The sequence below is a fragment of the Quercus robur genome, chromosome 3, assembly GCF_932294415.1.
Source record: "Quercus robur chromosome 3, dhQueRobu3.1, whole genome shotgun sequence".
NCBI classification, from domain to species: domain Eukaryota; kingdom Viridiplantae; phylum Streptophyta; class Magnoliopsida; order Fagales; family Fagaceae; genus Quercus; species Quercus robur.
This window is the reverse complement of record NC_065536.1, coordinates 17370629-17392821: the sequence shown is the minus strand read 5'-3', so window position 1 is coordinate 17392821 and position 22193 is coordinate 17370629. Positions and strand designations below refer to the sequence as shown.

At 38.6% G+C, this 22193-nt stretch overlaps 3 protein-coding genes across 9 annotated transcripts in view; 1 reads left to right on the top strand and 2 right to left on the bottom strand.

Annotated features, from left to right (window-relative positions):
* The first annotated feature begins 4293 nt into the window (after nt 1-4293).
* On the top strand, nt 4294-8257 carry LOC126717306 (autophagy-related protein 18a-like). The gene is made up of 4 exons (XM_050418869.1): nt 4294-5102; nt 5990-6197; nt 6577-6703; nt 7800-8257. The coding sequence occupies exons 1-4, from the start codon at nt 4323-4325 to the stop codon at nt 7888-7890; spliced, it is 1206 nt and encodes a 401-aa protein (XP_050274826.1). The 5' UTR covers nt 4294-4322; the 3' UTR covers nt 7891-8257.
* Nucleotides 8258-9948: 1691 nt separating this feature from the next.
* LOC126717302 (putative disease resistance protein RGA1) overlaps nt 9949-22193 on the bottom strand; it is a 47943-nt gene continuing 35698 nt past the window's right edge. For 3 of the 7 annotated variants that reach the window (XM_050418850.1, XM_050418846.1, XM_050418855.1), the window contains exons 5-6: nt 10410-10656; nt 9949-10314 (exon numbers count right to left, since the gene is read on the bottom strand). The gene's annotated coding sequence lies outside the window, so the exon portion shown is untranslated. Of the gene's footprint in view, nt 10315-10409; nt 10657-11937; nt 12118-12710; nt 12792-22193 lie in introns of all 7 variants that reach the window. The other 4 variants (XM_050418852.1, XM_050418856.1, XM_050418848.1 and 1 more) reach the window with 4 other exon arrangements.
* On the bottom strand, nt 13592-17526 carry LOC126719334 (putative disease resistance RPP13-like protein 1). Its single transcript, XM_050421903.1, has 3 exons — nt 16629-17526; nt 15449-15747; nt 13592-15349 (listed from the first exon to the last, which is right to left on the bottom strand). Exons 1-3 carry the CDS (start codon nt 17524-17526, stop codon nt 13592-13594), a joined length of 2955 nt encoding a protein of 984 aa, XP_050277860.1.

Genomic DNA, 22193 nt, shown 5'->3' with positions numbered 1-22193 from the left:
TATTCTCATAAGAAAAAATAAAATAAAATTGGGCTTATAAATATGTGGACTTGAAATTCTATTTTTATAAACATATAAAAAAAATGTGTGCATGTATACATACCAACACACATGTGCCACACACACACACAAAATAATAATAATCTCAAAATGGTATATTAGTATTAACTAATATTGAAATATTTCGTTTCTCTAGCCAAATTGAAATGATTTTCGATAATTTTTTACTACTTTGTTTGTACAACTTTTTCAATATTTATTTATTTATTCTAGGTATAACCATATGTGGGGCCCAATAGTTTAGGGGCCCGGCTCGCTCGCTTATGGGGAGTCCACAAGCCCCAAACTAAAGGAGGTCAGGGCCCAAGTCCAAAAATAGGAAGCCCAAAGTGACCCGAAGATACAGCCGAGGACAGCTTAGTCCTCGACAGACCCAAAGTCTCCCGGATTAGAGTGGAATACAAGCTAACTTGAGAGATCAGAAAATATCTTGGGGCAGTTGTCCTTAATACCCTTCACTGATATGACACTGCACCCAACAGAGCCGGATTTTTAGGCTTTATTGATCATTTCCAACAATTTCGGGATTAGATTGATGGGACAGATATCTGTCCTGGAAAGATCGACCCTACACGTGGACGAGGGACAACAAACGTAGGCTAGTATAAAAGGAAATATAAACTAGTAAGGAAGGGGGATCCCATCTCACTTCCTGAGAAAAAACTTCAGGAGGGAGAATGCCCGGAGAATATATGCGCATCACCCCGTAAAACCCACCGTCGGGTAACCGGAGAAAACATTAGTGCTCCTCGGACATGATCCGAGGAGCCAAATCTCTCAAGTTACAAAGGTGTAAGGCCTGAATATCCAAACTAAAACCTTTTCTTGTCTTGGTTCATCTAAAGCCCGGCCTGAACTAACGCCCCGTGACCCAACTCTAGCCTTTCAAGCCCACTCTTTACAAAATTTATTGTGAGGGATCCATCACGCGCGAGCCCAACGTCATTGTTGGGCCGCTTGAGAATCGTGTCCTTACAATTGGCGCCGTCTGTGGGAAGGCTTGCGCGTTGGCATGGGTGGCGCATGAGTCAGCTCTCCAGCAAGCAGAGATTCACGAGTTTTTCCCATCTCCGGCGACGTACAGTTGTTGCTCCGCCATAAGCTTCTGCTAAGGGCTACGCCTTGCACTGCTAACGGAGCGGGCAGCTATAGGGGCTTCCGGCCTCGAACCAACTCTCCCCTCCCTGGCCCAGGGGCTAACCTTCGAAAAAAAATAACTATAGAGAAAAGGCTACTTAAAAAGAGATCTTACAAGTTTTGGACAGAACCAAGGCCCTGCATGGTCCTCGGACCCAAGCCTCTGGGGAAACCAAGTACAAAAAAGAAATCTTACAAGTTTTGGACAGAACCAAGGTCTTGCATGGTCCTCGGACCCAAGCCTATGGGGAAACCAAGTACAAACAAGAGATCTTACAAGTTTTGGACAGAACCAAGGCCTTGCATGGTCCTCGGACCCAAGCCTATGGGGAAACCAAGTACAAACAAGAGATCTTACAAGTTTTGGACAGAACCAAGGCCCTGCATGGTCCTCGGACCCAAGCCTCTGGGGAAACCAAGTACAAAAAAGAAATCGTACAAGTTTTGGACAGAACCAAGGCCTTGCATGGTCCTCGGACCCAAGCCTATGGGGAAACCAAGTACAAACAAGAGATCTTACAAGTTTTGGACAGAACCAAGGCCTTGCATGGTCCTCGGACCCAAGCCTCTGGGGAAACCAAGTACAAAAAAGAAATCTTACAAGTTTTGGACAGAACCAAGACCCTGCATGGTCCTCGGACCCAAGCCTCTGGGGAAACCAAGTACAAAAAAGAAATCTTACAAGTTTTGGACAGAACCAAGGCCTTGCATGGTCCTCGGACCCAAGCCTATGGGGAAACCAAGTACAAACAAGAGATCTTACAAGTTTTGGACAGAACCAAGACCCTGCATGGTCCTCGGACCCAAGCCTCTGGGGAAACCAAGTACAAAAAAGAAATCTTACAAGTTTTGGACAGAACCAAGGCCTTGCATGGTCCTCGGACCCAAGCCTATGGGGAAACCAAGTACAAACAAGAGATCTTACAAGTTTTGGACAGAACCAAGGCCTTGCATGGTCCTCGGACCCAAGCCTCTGGGGAAACCAAGTACAAAAAAGAAATCTTACAAGTTTTGGACAGAATCAAGGCCTTGCATGGTCCTCGGACCCAAGCCTATGGGGAAACCAAGTACAAACAAGAGATCTTACAAGTTTTGGACAGAACCAAGGCCTTGCATGGTCCTCGGACCCAAGCCTATGGGGAAACCAAGTACAAAAAAAGAAATCTTACAAGTTTTGGACAGAACCAAGGCCTTGCATGGTCCTCGGACCCAAGCCTATGGGGAAACCAAGTACAAACAAGAAATCTTACAAGTTTTGGACAGAACCAAGGCCTTGCATGGTCCTCGGACCCAAGCCTATGGGGAAACCAAGTACATAAAATAAAAACCGTAAGTTTTGGACGGAACCTAGGCCTTGTATGGTCCTCGGACTCAAGCCTATGGGGAAACCAAGTACACAAAAGCACCATCGGAGTTCCGTACTTCCCAGTCGATTGCTCGGATGGATTATTTCGAGATTATCAGCCTTGGACGATGTTCACGCGCTTATCACAGAATATTCAACTGTTATCCCGGGGACGAAGAAAAGGGTATATGCTGCGTTCAGATCCCCAGGGAAATCTGCAGAGAAGAATGCGCCGTTTCGTTCCCCCACGCCATCAGTAACCGTTAGATCTGGGAGGTCTCGTAAATGGGAAAATATTAAAGACACGCTGCGGATAACCAGACGGCATAATGGCAACGTACGCAAATTCAGGAAAACGGCTCATAGACCGGTACATTTCTCGGGGAGGTGAAGAGTCGCCAACGTTGATCAAGGGCTGAATTAAACGAACCGCAATGAAGGCTTGATATTATCAAAACCCACCTTTCCAACCATGACGTTGGACAGCCAGGTTTTGAGGGGCTAATGTGGGGCCCAATAGTTTAGGGGCCCGGCTCGCTCGCTTATGGGGAGTCCACAGGCCCCAAACTAAAGGAGGTCAGGGCCCAAGTCCAAAAATAGGAAGCTCAAAGTGACCCGAAGATACAGCCGAGGACAGCTTAGTCCTCGGCAGACCCAAAGTCTCCCGGATTAGAGTGGAATACAAGCTAACTTGAGAGATCAGAAAATATCTTGGGGCAGTTGTCCTTAATACCCTTCACTGATATGACGCTGCACCCAACAGAGCCGGATTTTTAGGCTTTATTGATCATCTCCAACAATTTCGGGATTAGATTGATGGGACAGATATCTGTCCTGGAAAGATCGACCCTACACGTGGACGAGGGACAACAAACGTAGGCTAGTATAAAAGGAAAGGTAAACTAGTAAGGAAGGGGGATCCCATCTCACTTCCTGAGAAAAAACTTCAGGAGGGAGAATGCCCGGAGAATATATGCGTATCACCCCGTAAAACCCACCGTCGGGTAACCGGAGAAAACATTAGTGCTCCTCGGACATGATCCGAGGAGCCAAATCTCTCAAGTTACAAAGGTGTAAGGCCTGAATATCCAAACTAAAACCTTTTCTTGTCTTGGTTCATCTAAAGCCCGGCCTGAACTAACGCCCCGTGACCCAACTCTAGCCTTTCAAGCCCACTCTCTACAAAATTTATTGTGAGGAATCCATCACGCGCGAGCCCAACGTCATTGTTGGGCCGCTTGAGAATCGTGTCCTTACACCATACTTTTGTTCAATTTATTTTTAAGCCAAATTATATTATATATCATATACTAAAACTTGGGTTTTGAAATTGTAGTTACACCAAATAAGTAAATATATATAATATATTCCACATTATATAATAGGATTTTGCCATGTGTCACTCGTTATTATTTATTAAAAGGTTTTATTATCTATCAGAAAACTTATTTCTACGGTCACCCAAGTTTCAAAAAACTTTATATTCCACCATTTTAAGTTTCATAAAAATTCCATCTCAAAAAAAGTTTCATAAAGATTAAAATATTATTCCAATTAAAAATTCCATGATTAAAAGTTTTAACAAATTACTAACAAATTTTAAAATTTAAACTTATTAATTATTTTAATCATTTATCATAGTTTTCTTTTTAAAATTTTAAGATAGAAAGAAAAAAGGAATACTAGAGTAGAATACGGGAGTCAAGGCGAAGTTGAAAAGGACAAAAACTCTATAAAGTAATAAAGTATAAACATTCCTTCTAACCTACCTTCTTCACCGATGACCACTCTTTCCTTCCCTTCTTATTTCTCTAATCTCACACTCCAACCCGACTCCGACTCCGACCCCGACTCACTATCCCAACCCCAATCCGATAACACCACAACGGAAACGTATCCGACTCCGGGTTCGGGTATGACCCGGGACACGGCTCTCCACCACGTGTCCTTCAACCAAGACCACACCTGCTTCACGGTAGGCACCACCCAAGGCTTCCGGGTCTACGACTGCGACCCGGTCCGAGAGATGTTCCGGAGAGACATCGACGACACACGCGGCGGCATGGGGTTCGTCGAGATGCTCTTCCGCTCCCAAGTACTCGCGATCGTCCCCCGTGGACCCCACGCGCCGCCCACGAAGGTGCTGATGTGGGACGACCACTCTTCCCGGTGCTTTGGCGAGCTCTCGTTCAGGTCTGACGTCAAGTCGGTCCGGCTCCGACGGGACCGAATCGTCGTCGTTTTGGTGCACAAGGTCTTCGTCTACGACTACGTGTGCTTCAAGTTACTGCACCAGATAGAGACAGCTCCGAACCCTAGTGGACTCTGCGAGGTCTCGCAAGGCGTGGGTCCGAATATGGTGCTGGTTTGCCCCGGGTTGCAAACGGGGCAGGTTCGGGTCGATCATTATGTGGCGAAACGGACTAGGTTTATTCACGCGCATGATTCGAAGCTGGCTTGCTTGGGTCTCACGCAAGATGGAAGGTTTTTGGCTACGGCTAGTAGTAGAGGGACCTTGGTTAGGGTTTTCAATGCTTTTGATGGCTCATTGATACAAGAGGTAATTTAATTTAAGGCTTAAATATAGTCTCGGTTCCGCGAATAGCCTTGTAGGTCAACTGACACTGATTAGCGTTTAGCGCCTAATATGACATTATTAAACTAAAAACTAACACGTTATCAATTCATAGAAATTCAGTTCAACTAACACTTGTTGGCGTTTCATGTTAGTGTCATGAGTTAAGATTTAGGACCAAACTAGACGTAGCATTTAGCTCCTAAGATGACATTACCAAACTAAAAATCACTTCATAGAAACTAAAAGCCAGCACTTTTGAGTTTTTTAGGAACTAAATTAGAAATGATCGTTTTAAATTTAAAGGACAGAAATAGCTCATGAGTTAAACTTAAGGACCAACAATGTAGTTTGCCCTTAACATGTATGTGGGTGGTCATTCGATTTGTATTATTTATTTGAATGGTAATGTGAAAAGTCGTGTAATATGTTGGAGGAGACCTATGTTTATGATTTACTAGACTTTATTAAAAGTTAGTTCAAACCTAATTTAATCAAATTGTGTTTACTGTTTGGTTAATTTATCCATAAGGTTGGGGGTGGGGGGTTGGGGAGGTTATATCCTAGTATTTTGTGAAATGTGTTTTTGAATTGCTTAATGATGTGGAAATTTAACATTCCAATCAGATGAGTTGAGAAGTGATTTGAAACGTAGTGAATGTATTATAGGGTTTTTTGATCAGTTGGGGCCATGCTTTATCTCTATTTGACCCTGATCAATTCCACTTATTAATATCCTTGACAATTATCAGGTTAAGATTGCTCAAGAACTGATTTTAGTAAACCAACATGCATAGAAAATTTTGATCCTACTTTCTTTGAAAGAAGTAAAACTTGTGTGTATTCATTGTTTGTACATTGAATTTATGTAGGTGAGGAGAGGTGCAGAACAAGCAGAGATACATAGCATTGCCTTTTCATCGACTGCCCAGTGGCTAGCTGTCTCAAGTGACAAGGGAACTGTTCATGTATTCGGTCTTAAGATTGATTCAGGAGCATTGGGGACTGATCGATCACGTGGTGCATCTGAACCCAGTGTTTCTAAACTATCAGCCATTTCATCTTTGTCCTTCTTCAAAGGTAATTGCTATGTGCTGTACACTAATAAGTTCTTTCCATTTAGTGATTGAGTGCTGTCAGTTAGAATTATTTAAGGGCTAAAAAATTTGGATACCCAGAGATGATTATTCTGATCATTTCTGTGTAAAGGTGTGGCTTTCAATGCTATGTAGTTGACATGAGTGAACCTGGTGATATATTGATTTTGAATCTCGTCAACTTACTGCTTGGAAGTGCATGCCTAGGTTTTAGTAAATAGTTAATACTATTACTGGTAACTTCATATCAACTAGCAGGCCATGTTTATCAGTGGCCTTTTGAAGCCCACTGGAATGAAGTAACCAATTTTGATGTTCATATTTTGGAGTGCCAACACTGGATAATGGCCTTTTTTTTGCAGGTGTGCTGCCAAGATATTTCAGCTCAGAGTGGTCAATGGCTCAGTTTCGCTTGCAGGAAGGGTTACGGTACATTGTTGCCTTTGGCCACCAAAAGAACACAGTTATGATTCTTGGCATGGATGGAAGGTAAGCTAATCATATTGTAATATAAGTCATATCACCTCTCTCCCTCTCTGGATTATCACCCAACCTTCAATGTATGAGTTGGACAGTGACGGTTCAGTTAGCCTTCAATACATGTCCTGTAATCTTTCCCTCCTTTATTTTCCATATGAAAAGGTGTTGCTAGTTCTTTCTAGAGTTTGTTTAATTTTAAAACTGCTATCAACTTGAAGATTTATAGCCCCTCTTTGCTGTCTTCATTTCTTCTCTAGTTCTTACTAGAATACTCTTCTTATAATCATTTTAAAAAGTAAAATATTGTGTTGTTAATATATACTGAAAGGATTGATTACAAGTTGTGTTCTAAATTCTAGATTTAGTTCATAAAGATTAGCCTTTTGCAAGGGCTATGATCCAGCATCTTTTGCTATCTGCTGGACCCCTTCGCATTTTATCCTCCATTTTGCTTCAAGGAACAGGAGTGGCTTAAATGGTATCTTTAAAGTTAAATTCAAACACATGATTGTCAATGAAGCATAAACAATGTTATCTTTTCCAAGGATAATTAAATTCAATGTAGCTATGTGCTTGAATTTAATTGGAGAACCTAATATATTGTACCTAAGTTTGACCCCTTTAGTATTACAGGGAGGATAGTACCTACACCATTGTTTACTCTAGTTGTAGATCTTCTAGAACCTGGGTCTTTCCTATGTGTTTAGGGAGGAGAGGAGATATATCTTCTTTAAGAAATTCTGTATTCTTCATGCATTGGATTTCGTTTCTATGATCCAGTCAGCTTAGTAATTCTTGTTACTAAGTTTTTGATTGCAATAAGTGGGATCATGATATAGTTTGTTACCATGGTAGTGATCTGGTTACTTTGATATGGAAATCCAGCCATGGATCGGATCATGAAACAATTTTTCTTTTTAGTTGTCCTTTCATAAAGAGAAATTATTCTTTTATTTTTTTTATCAAGTGGGTGAATTCTGTGCTGATTCATTATATGGTCATCTTTCATTTACTCAATCATGTGTTTGCCAGTAATCCAATTCTGATGGTTTTTAGTTTCTAAATTCTACTTATAGTGAAATTGTTAATTGGTTTGTGAATGCAGTTTCTACCGATGCAAATTTGACCCAGTACATGGTGGAGAGATGACTCAACTTGAATATTACAATTTTCTGAAGCCGGAAGAGAGTACATAAATCAAGGTGGACATATAGTTTTCTATTTTGGGTGGTCATTGCTGGTTTTTTTTTTTATAGGCAAGAAAAAACTTATTAAAAAAAAAAAAGGACTTCATGTATAAAGGAATTGGTGCTCATTGCTGTTAATAATTTTTCATATATATATATGTTTAGGGTAGAGCACTGAATAGTGAAAATGTTGTAAATACACGAGAAAATGAAGAAAGCTTAGGTCTTTTAACTGGGAATTTATGTGCATTGATGGAAACGTGAAAACTTTGTAAATATATGTTCAACTGTATATTTTTATGGATTGATGGAAACGACAATAAACTCTCTGCAATGGAATATAGAATATAACTAACCAGTGATGTTTTTGTACTTATTTTGAATAATTGGATTGTTACAACTTGTACAATAAATAGGGATTGGATTTGAACCCTAGTCTTGTTTCTCCCTATAAAGGAGACTTGGCAATGGCATCAAGCTACTGTGCTCTTGGCGTTGTGTTTCTTTACTTGATACAACTTAACAGATGGGAGGCTGGATATTTATTTAACTTTATTCTGCACTCTTTTAGATTTGAACGAGATAATCAAGTAGAAAAGGGGAAAAAAGGGTGAAACCTTGGTGTGGTTGTGATGTTTTTAATAGCTGGGAAAAAAAAAAATTCCTGCCTAGTTTGAACTGGGAATTTGGGATTTTTTATGTACTCTATGCATATAGAAACTCCGTGCCTAGTTTGATGAATAGGCATGAATTTTGTTTATTAGATTGGCAATTTTCATTTATTAGATGATGAGAAAGACCTTTTGAAACACTATGAAGGTAGGGACGCAAATGGCCTTTTTGAAACAATAGGAAGAAAGTATAGGGAATAGGGACTAGTGCACCCTTTAATATAAAGAACGATTTTAAACAAAGGTCAAAGAGATTGAAGACCAAATATGCAATTTAACCTCAAAACATAAAGGTAACAACCAAATAGAAGTTACCAAAAAGCAAAACCATAGCATAATTGGTTCAAGATATTCTAAATATGGTGCAGTAGGATGGTATGTGGCAGTGCCGTTACACCATCAACATTCCTAATAGCTGCCCTACTCTTAAACTTAAATGAAAAATACAAATCCCTTGAGGCTTGCTTCTCCAACCTGCTTCTCCAACCTATAACTTAGAGGAAACATCCACGTGCACCAAAATTTTTTCTAAACGGAGTTTGTGGCTTTGAACTAAAATTGCCTATGATGTTGACCACAGCGTATATACGCATTTTGACCACAAAAAAGAGAACAAATTAGGGACGATAATATATACTTGCTAGGAAGTGATGACAATAATATGAAAAAAAAAAAAATGAAAAAAAAGAAGAAGAAGTAGAAGAAAATATGTAAGGTTTAAACACGTTCGTATGATTAAAGATTTATCTTCATTCTTCAGACATTAAATAAAAAAAAGAAGAAAAAAGAAGAAGAGATTAATGGATCGGTAAATATGCTAAAGCTATATATACACACACACACGATAGATTCTAAGCTATATTAAGTTATTAACACAACAATAATACTCTCATAAAAAAAAAAAAAAAAAAAAAAAAAAAAAAAAAAAAAAAACACACACACACAACAATAATACGAGAAGAGAGATGTGTACTTCAACAATTACTTTCTTAATTATTCAGCCAAAAAAAGAACTTTCTTAATTAAAATACTATTTTTTGTGGTGGGTTGGGTGTATGCTTAACTAGCCGTAGACGCAATGCACGGGATTTAAGGAAAAAAAAACTGTGTAATAACCCAACTTTACAATCTTGGTGATACTCAAAAATAAAAATAAATAAAAAAATAAAAAAATAAAAAAAAATTTTCAATCTTGGTATCTTGCCTTAAGTGGGTGCAACATGATTATCACAATTCATGTATAATAAGCAGAGTATTTAAACTATCGGTTATACATTTCTTCTTCTCTAGGTTAAGCTTTTCAAATTCTTTGCCAACATCATCATCTGAAATTGTAGTACATATCGATATCTCAAAAGATTCTTCATTTTTGTTCATATCTCTTTAAGCCAGGAAAAAAACTAAAAGCAGTCAAGTATCTCAATTAGAAACTAACCCAAAATCCAAGCAAAAGAATTTCCAAATACCAATATGGCAACCAAGTTACTATGAGTTGCCAACTTGCCATTAGGAAAACATAATCAAAGAACCATTATCAGTAAATAATGGATGCATTCCTAAGCAATTGAATCAAAATTTGCCCTTCGAAAGTGACAAGCAAGTTCCTCCTACCTCCTATCATAATTGGTTTGTTCCCATCCTTCTCAAACAGCTCATAGGCGCGCCTTGCATGTTGTTCCCTGCTCTTCCTTCCTTCCAGCCGATGCACACTCATGGCAGCCTAAAAGAATTCTTCGAAATCCAATTCCTGCATTGGATAAAACTAATATGCAACATACACAAGTAGACAATCAGTTGAAGTAATTTAATCAAGGTAATCAGTTACAAAAAACAGAGATTTGACTTTTGACAACGTACCATACCATGTTGGCATAATCTAGGTCCAGTGAATCCTTCATTGAATCAGTGGAGTTCTTTATCACACCCTACTAGATCCACCGAAATTTAAAAGCTCAAGAGTATTAAAATAATAGACAATAAGATTAGAGAAACATCTTACCATTTAAGTTTTGCATAGAGTGAATCCACTTATGCTAGGCCTTAATAGTGTGAATTGTTCCAACCAATAAGCTAACTGAGTTATGGTTAATGTCTTTGCAAGAGCCTGTTAACAATGGCAAAAGTCACATATTTATACCTCCCATATATCCAATACGCACATCAAGGATGTTATATAAACAGTAATTCATGCATCCAGAATTTAGTAAATAAATTAGTAAGCTATTTTGGATGATTTCTAAAGTTTACTCTATTCAGCTAGAAGTTCTCAAGAGAATTTTTTTTAATGCAATGGGAGGGGACTGAGTTGCTCAGAAAATTAATAGGTAGGGAAGATTGATGTATATTTTATGTGGTCCTGTCCAATCTGACATTATATTGGTTAGGCCAACCAATCAAATTCCCTTACCTAAAATATATTACAAGAGAGATTTAGAATGGAAAATGCAACTTTAAATGAATGTGATGAGAATCTTATAATCCTCATAAGGTTCCTATCATCATATGTACTTTCCTGCAATCTCATAAATAATCCTTGTAGCTTCAACTCAATGTAGGGTAAGAATGAGATTATATTATCAGAGGTTTGAACCTTTTCCTTCCAGAATTTGTACTCAAATATACATAATGAAACATTTAGGATTGCAGCAAATCATACCGTAGATGATATAAGCTTATGCTACCATACTTTATTGAATGTAAATCTCTAACAAATAATCTGCTTCTAAGAACAAAGTAAATACCTAAGAAAAATGTATTTTATTGTCTTTTGCATGCCAATTGTACAGGACATGAGATTCTAAAATAAATTTAAGTATCTTGATGAAATTATTATTCCTGTAAACGACAAAATAGTTATATCACTAATTTAGAAGAATAGTTTCCATAAAAAGTTTCAATTCAAATACTCATAAGCTCAGCTAAATGAAAATAAAGGAAATAGAAAGGTAGTTAGAGAAGGTAAGTCCAGCCCTTTTTCATTTTTGTTCCCCTTTTTTTTTTTTTTTCTAGTCTCTCTAAATTGATAGTGAAAGCAGACTAAAATCTTGGAATGCAGAGGGTTTATAACAAATCCAATTTACATGCATAAAACAGTCAATACAGACAAATAGTGAGCATTAGTGTTTACTGCTTGTTACACTAGTGGGACAACAATAATGCAGATACAGAACTTTGAGCTGTGAAAATAGTATAGCATACATAAGTGATTCAGATTAATCTCTTTCTCTCTGAAATTGATTAATATAAGTTTATGTACAGTGTAGAAGCATATAGAAATCAAGCAAAATCAATATTTACTTCAAACTGACTCTCATAGACAACTTACTTCCCCAACAAAACAACTGGGGGGGGGGGGGGGGGGTGGTGGGGGGAGTGAAGTAATTACCCTTGAAATTTTAGGATATGAACAAAATATTGATGCTCCAAAAGGTAGCAGTTGAACATCCCAAGTAGCAGTTGCCTAAAAATTGAAGCTATCCTCAAAAAGGTATTGGTAGAAGATGAAATTTGTAACATTTGCAGCATCTTGCATGCTGAAGATTTCTTGTATTTTGATTAGCTAAATCTGTCAATGGAGAGATAACAAGATAACGATTCTTAATCTGACTTTTAGGAAAGCTATGACAAGCTGAGAAACTTAACTGAATTTAAACAAAAAGATAACAAAAGAAAGTTTGGTATTTGTAAAGCACAGAAAAATTAAATCTTAAAGGTGTTGTATGAAACTTGAGATATAGTGGAGTGTATGATCCTTCAAAAATCAATTCAAATCTCAAGGATATTTGAGTAGTCTTAGAGCAGTCTCATCTATTCCACCAGGCATCATGCTGACTAGTAAAGAAAAGAATAATAAACAAAATCCAGTTATCTCCAATGCTATGTTTTACGCTGGTTTACAAAATAGCACTCATTAATTTGTTTCTCCAATTCCAAAGAATATATTATTTTAAACTTTATATTTCAATTCATCCTTTTTTTTTTTTTTTTTTAATTAAACTCGTAAAGTGGAATCCATTGCATCCCTAAACCCTATATTTCAAGCTATGCTTTTAGTCCAATTAAGCTACAGAACAATCACTTAAAAGCATAGAGATTTCTGCACCCTAAACACATGGTATAAGCTTATACATAAAAAATAATTTACGAAACTAAACACACCTGATTAGTTCTCTAAAACGATTTTCCACCACAATGTCACTCCAATATCAGCAAGTGCAACTTTCCAATCTGTTAATGCACCTAAATCAATAAACAAACCAAGCATATCACCTTACCAACCTAATTTTGAGATACAGAGATAGTAATTATTTGGATGAGGAAGCAATGCTGGGTTTATGTATTTATTTTTTTTCTTATTTTCCACTCTTGGCATGTGAAGAAGTCATAACTAGAATGACAGTTTTAAAAGAAAAAGAAAATTGTATAAGGTAATCACCAGCTAGTTGTTTACTTTTTGCACAATTGCAGTCTCCATTTGAAAACAAGTAAAAGAATGTTACTATGCTTTTTCTATGCTTCAATTGCTTTTGCTTTCGCATATGAGGGCAGTGGCCTTATGGCCTAGTGGAATCCACCCCCTTCCTATGGGATTTAATTACTTATATCTTTACTTAGAAAAAATTATATTCTGCATATGGATCAATTTAAATGTTTTTCAGTAGAAGACCCAAGGAAAATGAAGAAAGGGAGGAATAAAATGGCTTTTGAGCCTATGAAGAATTGGAATTACATATACCTGAAAATTTGATGATAGACCAGGTTCATTCCCTTCCAACTCTAGGATGTGAAAGGTCCTCCCTTGTTTCCCATAGCTCCCATTCAGTAGTTTGTAACTTTGTACTGTTCTTAAAAAATTCTGCATATTAAGTTGAGTATAAATTGCCGATATCATCAACATTATAGAAGATACAGAAGTCAGCTCAAAAAGAAAGGAAAATTAACAAAAAAAAAAAAAAAAAAAAAGATTGCTTAGAAAGTACATGTTGTATTACCTACCGTAGAAGCAGAAGCATATTGGTTGCTGAACAAGTATCTAGTCTTTAAAAATGATATTGAAAATTTGGGATGTGAGCAATATTAGGCCAATCCTCACCAATTCCCTCCTGGCATCTTCTCTCCAAGTGGGGACATTTGCTAATCATCAAGCTTTGTAAAGAGGTGAGACAACACATTCCCTCTGGAAGTGATGTTAGATTGAGGCAATTGCGAATTGCAAGGTTTTGAAGTGATGTGAGATTACTGATCCCTTCTGTAAGTGATGTCAAATTGGGGCATTCATCAATTTTAAGCCTCTGAAGGGATGTGAGGTTTTTGATCCCTTCAGGAAGCAATGTCAGATTAGGCAATCCATCAATTTCAAGAGTCTGAAGTGATGTGAGGTTGCCGATCCCTTCGAGAGGAGATGTCAGATTGGGGCATCCATAAATTTCAAGCCATTGAAGTGATATGAGATTACCAATCCCTTTAGGAAGTGATATCAATTTAGGACAACTGTGAATTTGAAGCTTTTGAATTGATATAAGTTTGCTTATCCCTTCTGGAAGTGATATCATATTAGGACATCCATGAATTTGAAGCCTTTGAAGTGCAGTGAGGTTGCTGATTCCTTCAGGAAGTGATGTCAAATTGGTGCATCTCCAAATTTGAAGGTTTTGAAGTGAAGTGAGGCTGTTGATCCCTTCAGGAAGTGATGACAGATTGGGGCATCTCCAAATTTGAAGGTTTTGAAGTGATGTGAGGCTGCTGAACCCTTTTGGAATTGATGTCAGATTGGGGCATTCGTCAATTTTGAGCCTCCGAAGTGATGTGAGGTTTTTGATCCATTCTGGTAAATTAATCAAGCGAGGAACATTTGAAATCTCAAGCACTTGCAGAGTTGTAACACATTGAGTGGCATCATCACTCTTGTCATTAAATAGATCAATCTCCTTGCAATCACCAATTTGCAGCTTCTTAAGAGAGGTCAAAATTTGCATAAATTGAGAAAGAGATTTCAGTCTAGGGCACCCCCAAATCTCTAGACACTCGAGGGAAGTCAAGTTTTGTAACAAATACTCTGGCAAAGATTCTATATCCTGCATCTGAGACAAAGACAAATGCTTTAATTTGGAGAAAGGTGGGCAAGAGGACGAGGAGGAAGGGACCATCATCATTTCCATTGCCTGTTGCAATGGCTTCAAGTTGGCATTGTTTAGTAGTAACCCTTTTTCAAGATATGGAAACAATGGCATGTAAATCAGCTTACTACAATTCAAGATTTCCAGGTAAGAAAGACAAGGAAAGTAAGGCAATGATATATGATGCTGAGATTGATGACTCAATGTTGATGTCATTGTTGGCACATCCTCGTTATAATTATCACTATTGTCTTTTACAATATCCCTTCTCCACCATCCCTTTAGATTAGGGCAATCCAAAAGTTGGAGTGACTTTAAGGATGGGAAAAATGTTGTTGACGATGATGCCAATGGAGGAAATACCTCATCAATGATTTCCTGATCTGATATGTATTCCAAACTAGCCAAACTTTGAAGATATAGATATTGGAGATTGGGGAGTTGATACAATGGCGGTAGATATAGGCAATCAGACTTCCATATTCTCAAATGAACAAGGCTTGTTAGCAAAGGAAGCCAACTCGAAAATCTTATACCCTGGTACCCTTCCACATCCAAATATTTTAAAGTATGGTGTGGTAGGAGACCATCCAACAAGATTTCAGCATCACGGACATGAGCTTCATTATTATCATCCCAATTCCAACTTAATTTCAAATTTCTAAGATGGTGCTTGTCTTTCTAATTTGCAGCCTTAGCTTCTGAGGTAACATCTTTTACCCATGCCAAATTTTTAATTTGTAATTCTCCTCTCAAGTTGCTTAGCTTGTTTAGTTCTACCAGTCCATTGCAATGCTTGGAGGACGACCCTTCAGTGTCCTTACTCACAATGAATAGCCGTAATGTCTGTAGAGAAGTCAACTCCCCTAATCCTCTTGGCATATGAGTCAAACTGTCACAACCATATATATCAAGATGCTTGAGGTTAACCAACTTTTGAATGCTACTCGGTAATTCTTTAAGCTTCCCACATTTAGAAAGCTTTATTGTTTCCAAATTCAGCAATCTAATAATAGAACTAGGAAGAACTTCAATGTCATTCTCAGAAAGATCAAGATACTTTAGATATGCCAACTTATCTATGGAATTTGGGACCGTCACAATTTTTAAACCATGTAGGTCTAATACACGCAAGCATCTAAAACTAGAAATAAGTTTATTGAGAGTTCCTCTACTTCCTCATCATATAACGAGGAATAGGATGTCAAAATAAATGTTCGTATCTTCTTTGCTTTGACAAAAGAGCTTAAATTCTTCTCAAAAACATTGTAAGATGAAAATGATAGGTTACGTACTTTTTCATTGACCCTTATTGCATTAGAATTAACAAGAGTGCGCTCAGTCCTTGAGATTGATTGTGCAAGATCATGGATTAAATCATGCATTTTAAACTAGTTATATTCCTCAAGTGATCATCTTCAGCTTCTTGGAAGAAGGGCCTCCAAATTAGTTCCATGCAGCACTCATTTGCAACATCCTCTAACAATATGTTTTCATCTAATGATTGGATAAACCCTTGTGCTATCTATAGTTGTATCAATGTCAGCTTTGGAATCTCTTGATCTTTAGGAAACAATGAATAATAAGTGAAACAACACTTTAAATGTGATGGAAGATGATCGTAACTTAATTTAAGAATCGGTAAAATACCCTTATCATTTTCTCCGAGTTACATTTGAAAGTTCATTATCCTTGATATAAGACCATTCATCCTCTGTTTTTTTGAAGTATAATACTCTCCCCAATGTCTTTATTACAAGAGGCACTCCTTGACATTTTTGTATGATGTCCTTTCCAATTACTTCGAGGTTAGGATCGATGGTCTCTTGCTCTTTTTTAAATGCCATTTGTTTAAATAACAACCAAGATTGTTTTTCTGATAGGCCTTCTAGATAATATGGTGGGATCGTGCTTGTAATCTCTGCAACTAATCTGGTCCGTGTAGTTATCACCACCTTACTTCCCTTTAAACCACCCGTCAAAAGTCTCTTCAAATTACACCATTTCTCATTATCCTCATTCCACACATCATCCAACACAAGTAAGTACTTCTTTTGGTTGAGTTCTGTGCGAAGTTTATTTTGCAGTTGATCCATATCAAGGTTTTCAAGTTTTGTACTAGTTGCAGATCCAAGTATCTTTTCAGCAATTGTTTTCACTTCAAAGAGATCAGAGACACACACCCACATCTTTAACTCAAAATAAGTCTTCACCTTCTCATCATTACATACATATTGAGAAAGTGTAGTTTTTCCTAACCCACCGATCCCAACTATGGATATGAATGAGACATTTTCTTCCACATCAAAGTTCAATAATAGATCTATGATGTTCTTCTTATCCTCTTCTCTCCCAATAACTTTCTCTTCACCTATAAATGAGTGAGTTTGGTCCCTTTCCCTAGTTTCAACCCTTCTCTGTAAAGGCTGTTCTACCAGTTGGAAATTGTTCCTATCATTTGCTATTGCATTAAGTCTCTCCCTCATTGCTTTTATTTTGTGAGCCATAGTAAGACGAAAAGAAAGTTGGTTTGAACTCGAAAAGAAAGTACGTACCTTCTTTGCCATTTTATCACCACCCATCACCCTTCGCCGCAAATCTTCAGTGGAGAAATCACTCAACAAGTCATCAGCATCATATATTGCGTCTCTGAGATTCATGAGCCAGTCCCTGACTTGATGGTTCTTGTCCTGCTGCTCCTCTGCATCCTGAAGCACAGCTTGAATGGTGGAAACAGTGTTCTTCAACTTTTGGAACTCATCTTTGACACCGCAAATTGATCCAATCTCATCGAAAGTCGTAGAGCCCAATTTTTCAATGATCTTCAGCACAACACCAAACGAGATTGCATCGGCCATTTTTTTTTTTCTTGGTGGGTGAAAGAAAACGCTGAAAGAATTAAGGTATATCACAAGAAGCTGAAAGCAGTGATTGAATAATGACTCAGCGTGGCAGCCTAATACTTAAGAGTTAAGACTCGCGCAGCTAGCGCATGAAGACCGAAGAACACATGACCTTTAGTTAGTTATGGTTTGAACATATGACCGTTAGTTACATATTTTAAAGATATCTGTATTCTGTACAAAATTCTGTACAACTGTTTGTTACACATACGTTTTCAGTTGTAAATGTAAGGACACACTTGTGTAACAAACATTTTAAATTTTGTTAAAATTAGAGCTTTATAGGCTTTAATCTCTATATAAAAAAGGAGGAGAGAGAAACTCACTTTTCATTAATTAATAGGATTACCGAAATTCTTTTCCCAGGCCCACTTCATTGGCCCACAAAACAAATATTATGTTCCGATCAAACCCATAGGGCCATAAATCCTAAGAGATGTTTGGTAGTTGTAATAGGCGCTGTAATATAATAGTTATTCCTATAGTTTAATTATTCTTTATTTTGATTATATTTTTTTTTACAAGGAATAATCATTCCTTATAAATAACTATTTTTCAAAATGAGAAATAACTATTCATCTTTAAAAGGTTGTATTAGATATTCATTAGTAAATGCAATAATTTCAAAACTTAATATAACACATATCTCTCTTAAATTTAAAAATAACAATTTTTAAGGAGATATAATTGTATGAGTAAGAAATTTCCTACAATAAATGTTAAGTTTCATTCTAATGTTATAATCACAACCAAACTAATGAATATGTTTAGTTATTACATTACAACACATTTTATTCTTAATAATAAAAATTACAATTTTTGTCATAATCCTCATTCAGTGTACCAAAAGTATCCTAAAAACCAACCAGTAGTCTACTGCACAGCTTGTTCAATATATATGGAAACAAAATAGATTTATTTTAAACTAGTAGATATTTCAAGTTTTTCAAAAAAAAAAAAAAAAAACTTTTATTTTTTATATACTTTCCAAAATTTGATAGTTATGATGTTGTTGAGGGTTATTTTTGAGAATCCAAGTAAAAAGAAGAAAGCCCAACGACAAGGGCATCAAAGACTTGGCAAACAGATAGCAAAACCATTAGGCTCAAACGACAGGAATAATTGATCACAAGCCCATGAAATAAGCAAATGAGCCTTGAAGAGGCAAGTGGACTTAAAGGAGCCCGGAAAGAGAGAAATAATATACCCATGGGCAGTATATGATATAGAAAAGTGAGAAATGGCCACCACAGACCCAAAGTAATGCAAACAAAGAAAGTAAGGGGTTAATGACAGGCCCATGAACCCCAAGGATGAAAATAAGGTAATTGGGTCAGGGAAACCCAATGAAGTTAGTAAAAGCCTATGAGAATGCAGAGTTAGTAAAAGGGCTAAGGAAGCCCAAAGAAAGCAAATGAGTTAAGGATGCCTAAGAGAAAGACAAAAGGGACACAGGAGCTCATAACTAGGAAAACCAATGGCCATGCCAGGCCACTAGAGGAAAGAGTAAACGGCTGGTCTAAAGAGACACAGCAAGATTGAGTCATTACAGCAGGAATGACAGAGTAATATGGCACGAAATGAGGGCAATCAAGAAATGAGTCGAAAGAAATGTAAGACCCAGTATCAAATAAAGCCCAGCTCCTAAGGGGAGAGGGAAATCGGAAAGCAATTCACATAAAAGGTCAAAGAAAATGGACGGCAGACTATGCGGGCAAGCCTCCAAACCACGGCAAGGCGAATGACCAGCAGGCAGATTTTGGACACACATGGAAGGGAGGTACGTGCAAGGCCTAGACACCACCAGCCTGTACCTAGCCAATACAGGGCATGGTGAGGTTGTGGGTTAGAGGTAAGAGGGCATGGTTTGGTGGTGGGGAGAGGGGAAAAATCTATTTTTGAGGTTCTGGCTTAGGCTTTTTTGGGGGAAGTGTCCTACTGGGATGACATACTACCCAAAAGAAGCAAGCTGAGTTGGAACCACTAGGTGCATGCTATGAGGGATAAGGAGAGAGAAAGAACCCAGAACGTAGCAGGAAAGGGTGTCACGGTAGACAAACAAACAAAATACCCTTCTTTGTCTGGTGATGGGGGGTGGCACACAGATGAACCAATGGTGGTCGGCCAGTACATCCAGACCAGACAAAGGAGATTAAGAGCTAAAATACTAAAATCTGGTCACGGCAGGCACTATAAAAAGAGAACCTTGCCGTGAACAAAAAACAGAGTAACAACAGGAACCATAACTAAGGAATAGGAATTCGAAAAGATATACCAGGAAATAGAAAAGAAACGAGTGGGAAGGAAAGAAAGAAAAGAGAACAACCAAAAAGAAAATAGATGGAGAGTTAGAACGGCAGGTATGCACCAATAGATCGATTCCCTCTCTCCCTCATAAAATCCTGCTCTCTGTCAAAATCAAAAGGAGTCCTTTGTGCATCAACCATTCAGGTCCGTTTCCCTCAAGGTAATTAATTTCCACAGCAGAACTTTCTTGGGAGATTAATTGCGTTGAAAAGAAACGTTCTTTCCTCTCTGGTTTTGCTCCTGCGGACTAGATTCAATTTGGCTTCTTTATCTTTTAATTCACCCATATATATATTACCTGTAGGGACACGATTATTGGACGGCCCAAGAATAACGTTGGGCTCGCACATGAAAGATCCCTCACAATATGATTTGTAGAGAGTGGGCTTGAAAGGCTTGCCTTTGATCACGGGGCGATGGTCCGGTCCTGATTTTAGAGGAATTCATGTAGAAAAAGGGGTTGGGTTTGAACATTTAAGCCCTATAGCGTCGCATCCTGAGGGGTTGGACTCCTCAGACTTGGTCCGAGGAGCATTAGGGTCTTCCCCGATTACCCGGCGGTGGGTTTTTTGTGGTGTGCATACATCGTTAAGGTGTTTTCACCCCTGGAGTCTTTCTCCTGGAGATGGGATGGGAGGCTCTACGTTTTGGCCCCCCCCCCCTTGGCTTTAGTTTCCTTTTATACTCGTTTCCCTCCACTCTTTAGGGTCCACGTGTAGAGTTGTATTTATGGTCCTGATACTTGTCCCATCAGCCCATCCCTAAAGTCGTTGGGGGTGGTGTAAAGGCTGAAAAGCAGGATTCCTTTAGTTGCAGAACACTTAATGCATTGGTAGCAGCTTTTTCTTGGATATTTACATGCTTCCTTTTGTCCTTTTCCTTCTTAGTACTTATCCTCTTTCATGGAGTGGTCTGATGCGTCCTTTTCTCCTCGGCCTGGCCTGTCCGAGGAGGTATCCTTCCTTGGGCTGAGCCCTTGGGCCTTGATGTATAATGGGCTTGGGCCCTGAATTCTCGGGCCCCACAATAGCCCCTCAAAATCCTGCTGCCCGACTTTTTAGTTGGGAAGGAGGGTTTTGGTGATGCTGAGCCCTCCTCGTGACTTGTTCAAATTCCATGTCTTACTGCTGCTTGTGTCCTTCCATTTGCGTGGGAGATGTGCCGAATTAAGAGGCATTACTTTATTCTTCATCCGCGCAGTGCCCCTTGGTCATTACAGTATTCAAGGCGCGCCTTCACGAGGACCTTTAAATCTTGTGGTGGAGAATGGTGTTGGAAATTGTGCCAGAGCTGCCTTGTCTGCAGCGTTTCTTGGGAATCTGCTCAAATTAAATTAAATGACACCTCCTTACCCTTCATATAAGTAGGACAGGTGGTTTCCCATAGGCTTGAGTCCGAGGACCATGCAAGGCCTTGGTTTTGTCCAAAACTTGTAGTTTTTTCTCTTGAGTACTTGGTTTCCCCATAGGCTTGAGTCCGAGGACCATGCAAGGCATTGGTTCTGTCCAAAACTTGTAGTTTTTTCTCTTGAGTACTTGGTTTCCCCATAGGCTTGAGTCCGAGGACCATGCAAGGCCTTGGTTTTGTCCAAAACTTGTAGTTTTTTCTTTTGAGTACTTGGTTTCCCCATAGGCTTGAGTCCGAGGACCATGCAAGGCCTTGGTTCTGTCCAAAACTTGTAGTTTTTTCTTTTGAGTACTTGGTTTTCCCATAGGCTTGAATCCGAGGACCATGCAAGGCATTGGTTCTGTCCAAAACTTTATAGTTTTTCTTGTTTGTACTTGGTTTCCCCATAGGCTTGAGTTCGAGGACCATGCAAGGCCTTGAATCTGTCCAAAACTTTATAGTTTTTCTTGTTTGTACTTGGTTTCCCCATAGGCTTGAGTCCGAGGACCATGCAAGGCCTTGGTTCTGTCCAAAACTTGTAGTTTTTCTTCTTTGTACTTGGTTTCCCCATAGGCTTGAGTCCGAGGACCATGCAAGGCCTTGGTTCTGTCCAAAACTTTGTGATTTTCTTTTGTGTATTTGGTTTCCCCATAGGCTTGAGTCCGAGGACCATGCAAGGCCTTGGTTCTGTCCAAAACTTGTAGTTTTTTCTTTTGAGTACTTGGTTTCCCCATAGGCTTGAGTCCGAGGACCATGCAAGGCCTTGGTTCTGTCCAAAACTTGTAGTTTTTCTTCTTTGTACTTGGTTTCCCCACAGGCTTGAGTCCGAGGACCATGCAAGGCCTTGGTTCTGTCCAAAACTTGTAGTTTTTTCTTTTGAGTACTTGGTTTCCCCATAGGCTTGAGTCCGAGGACCATGCAAGGCCTTG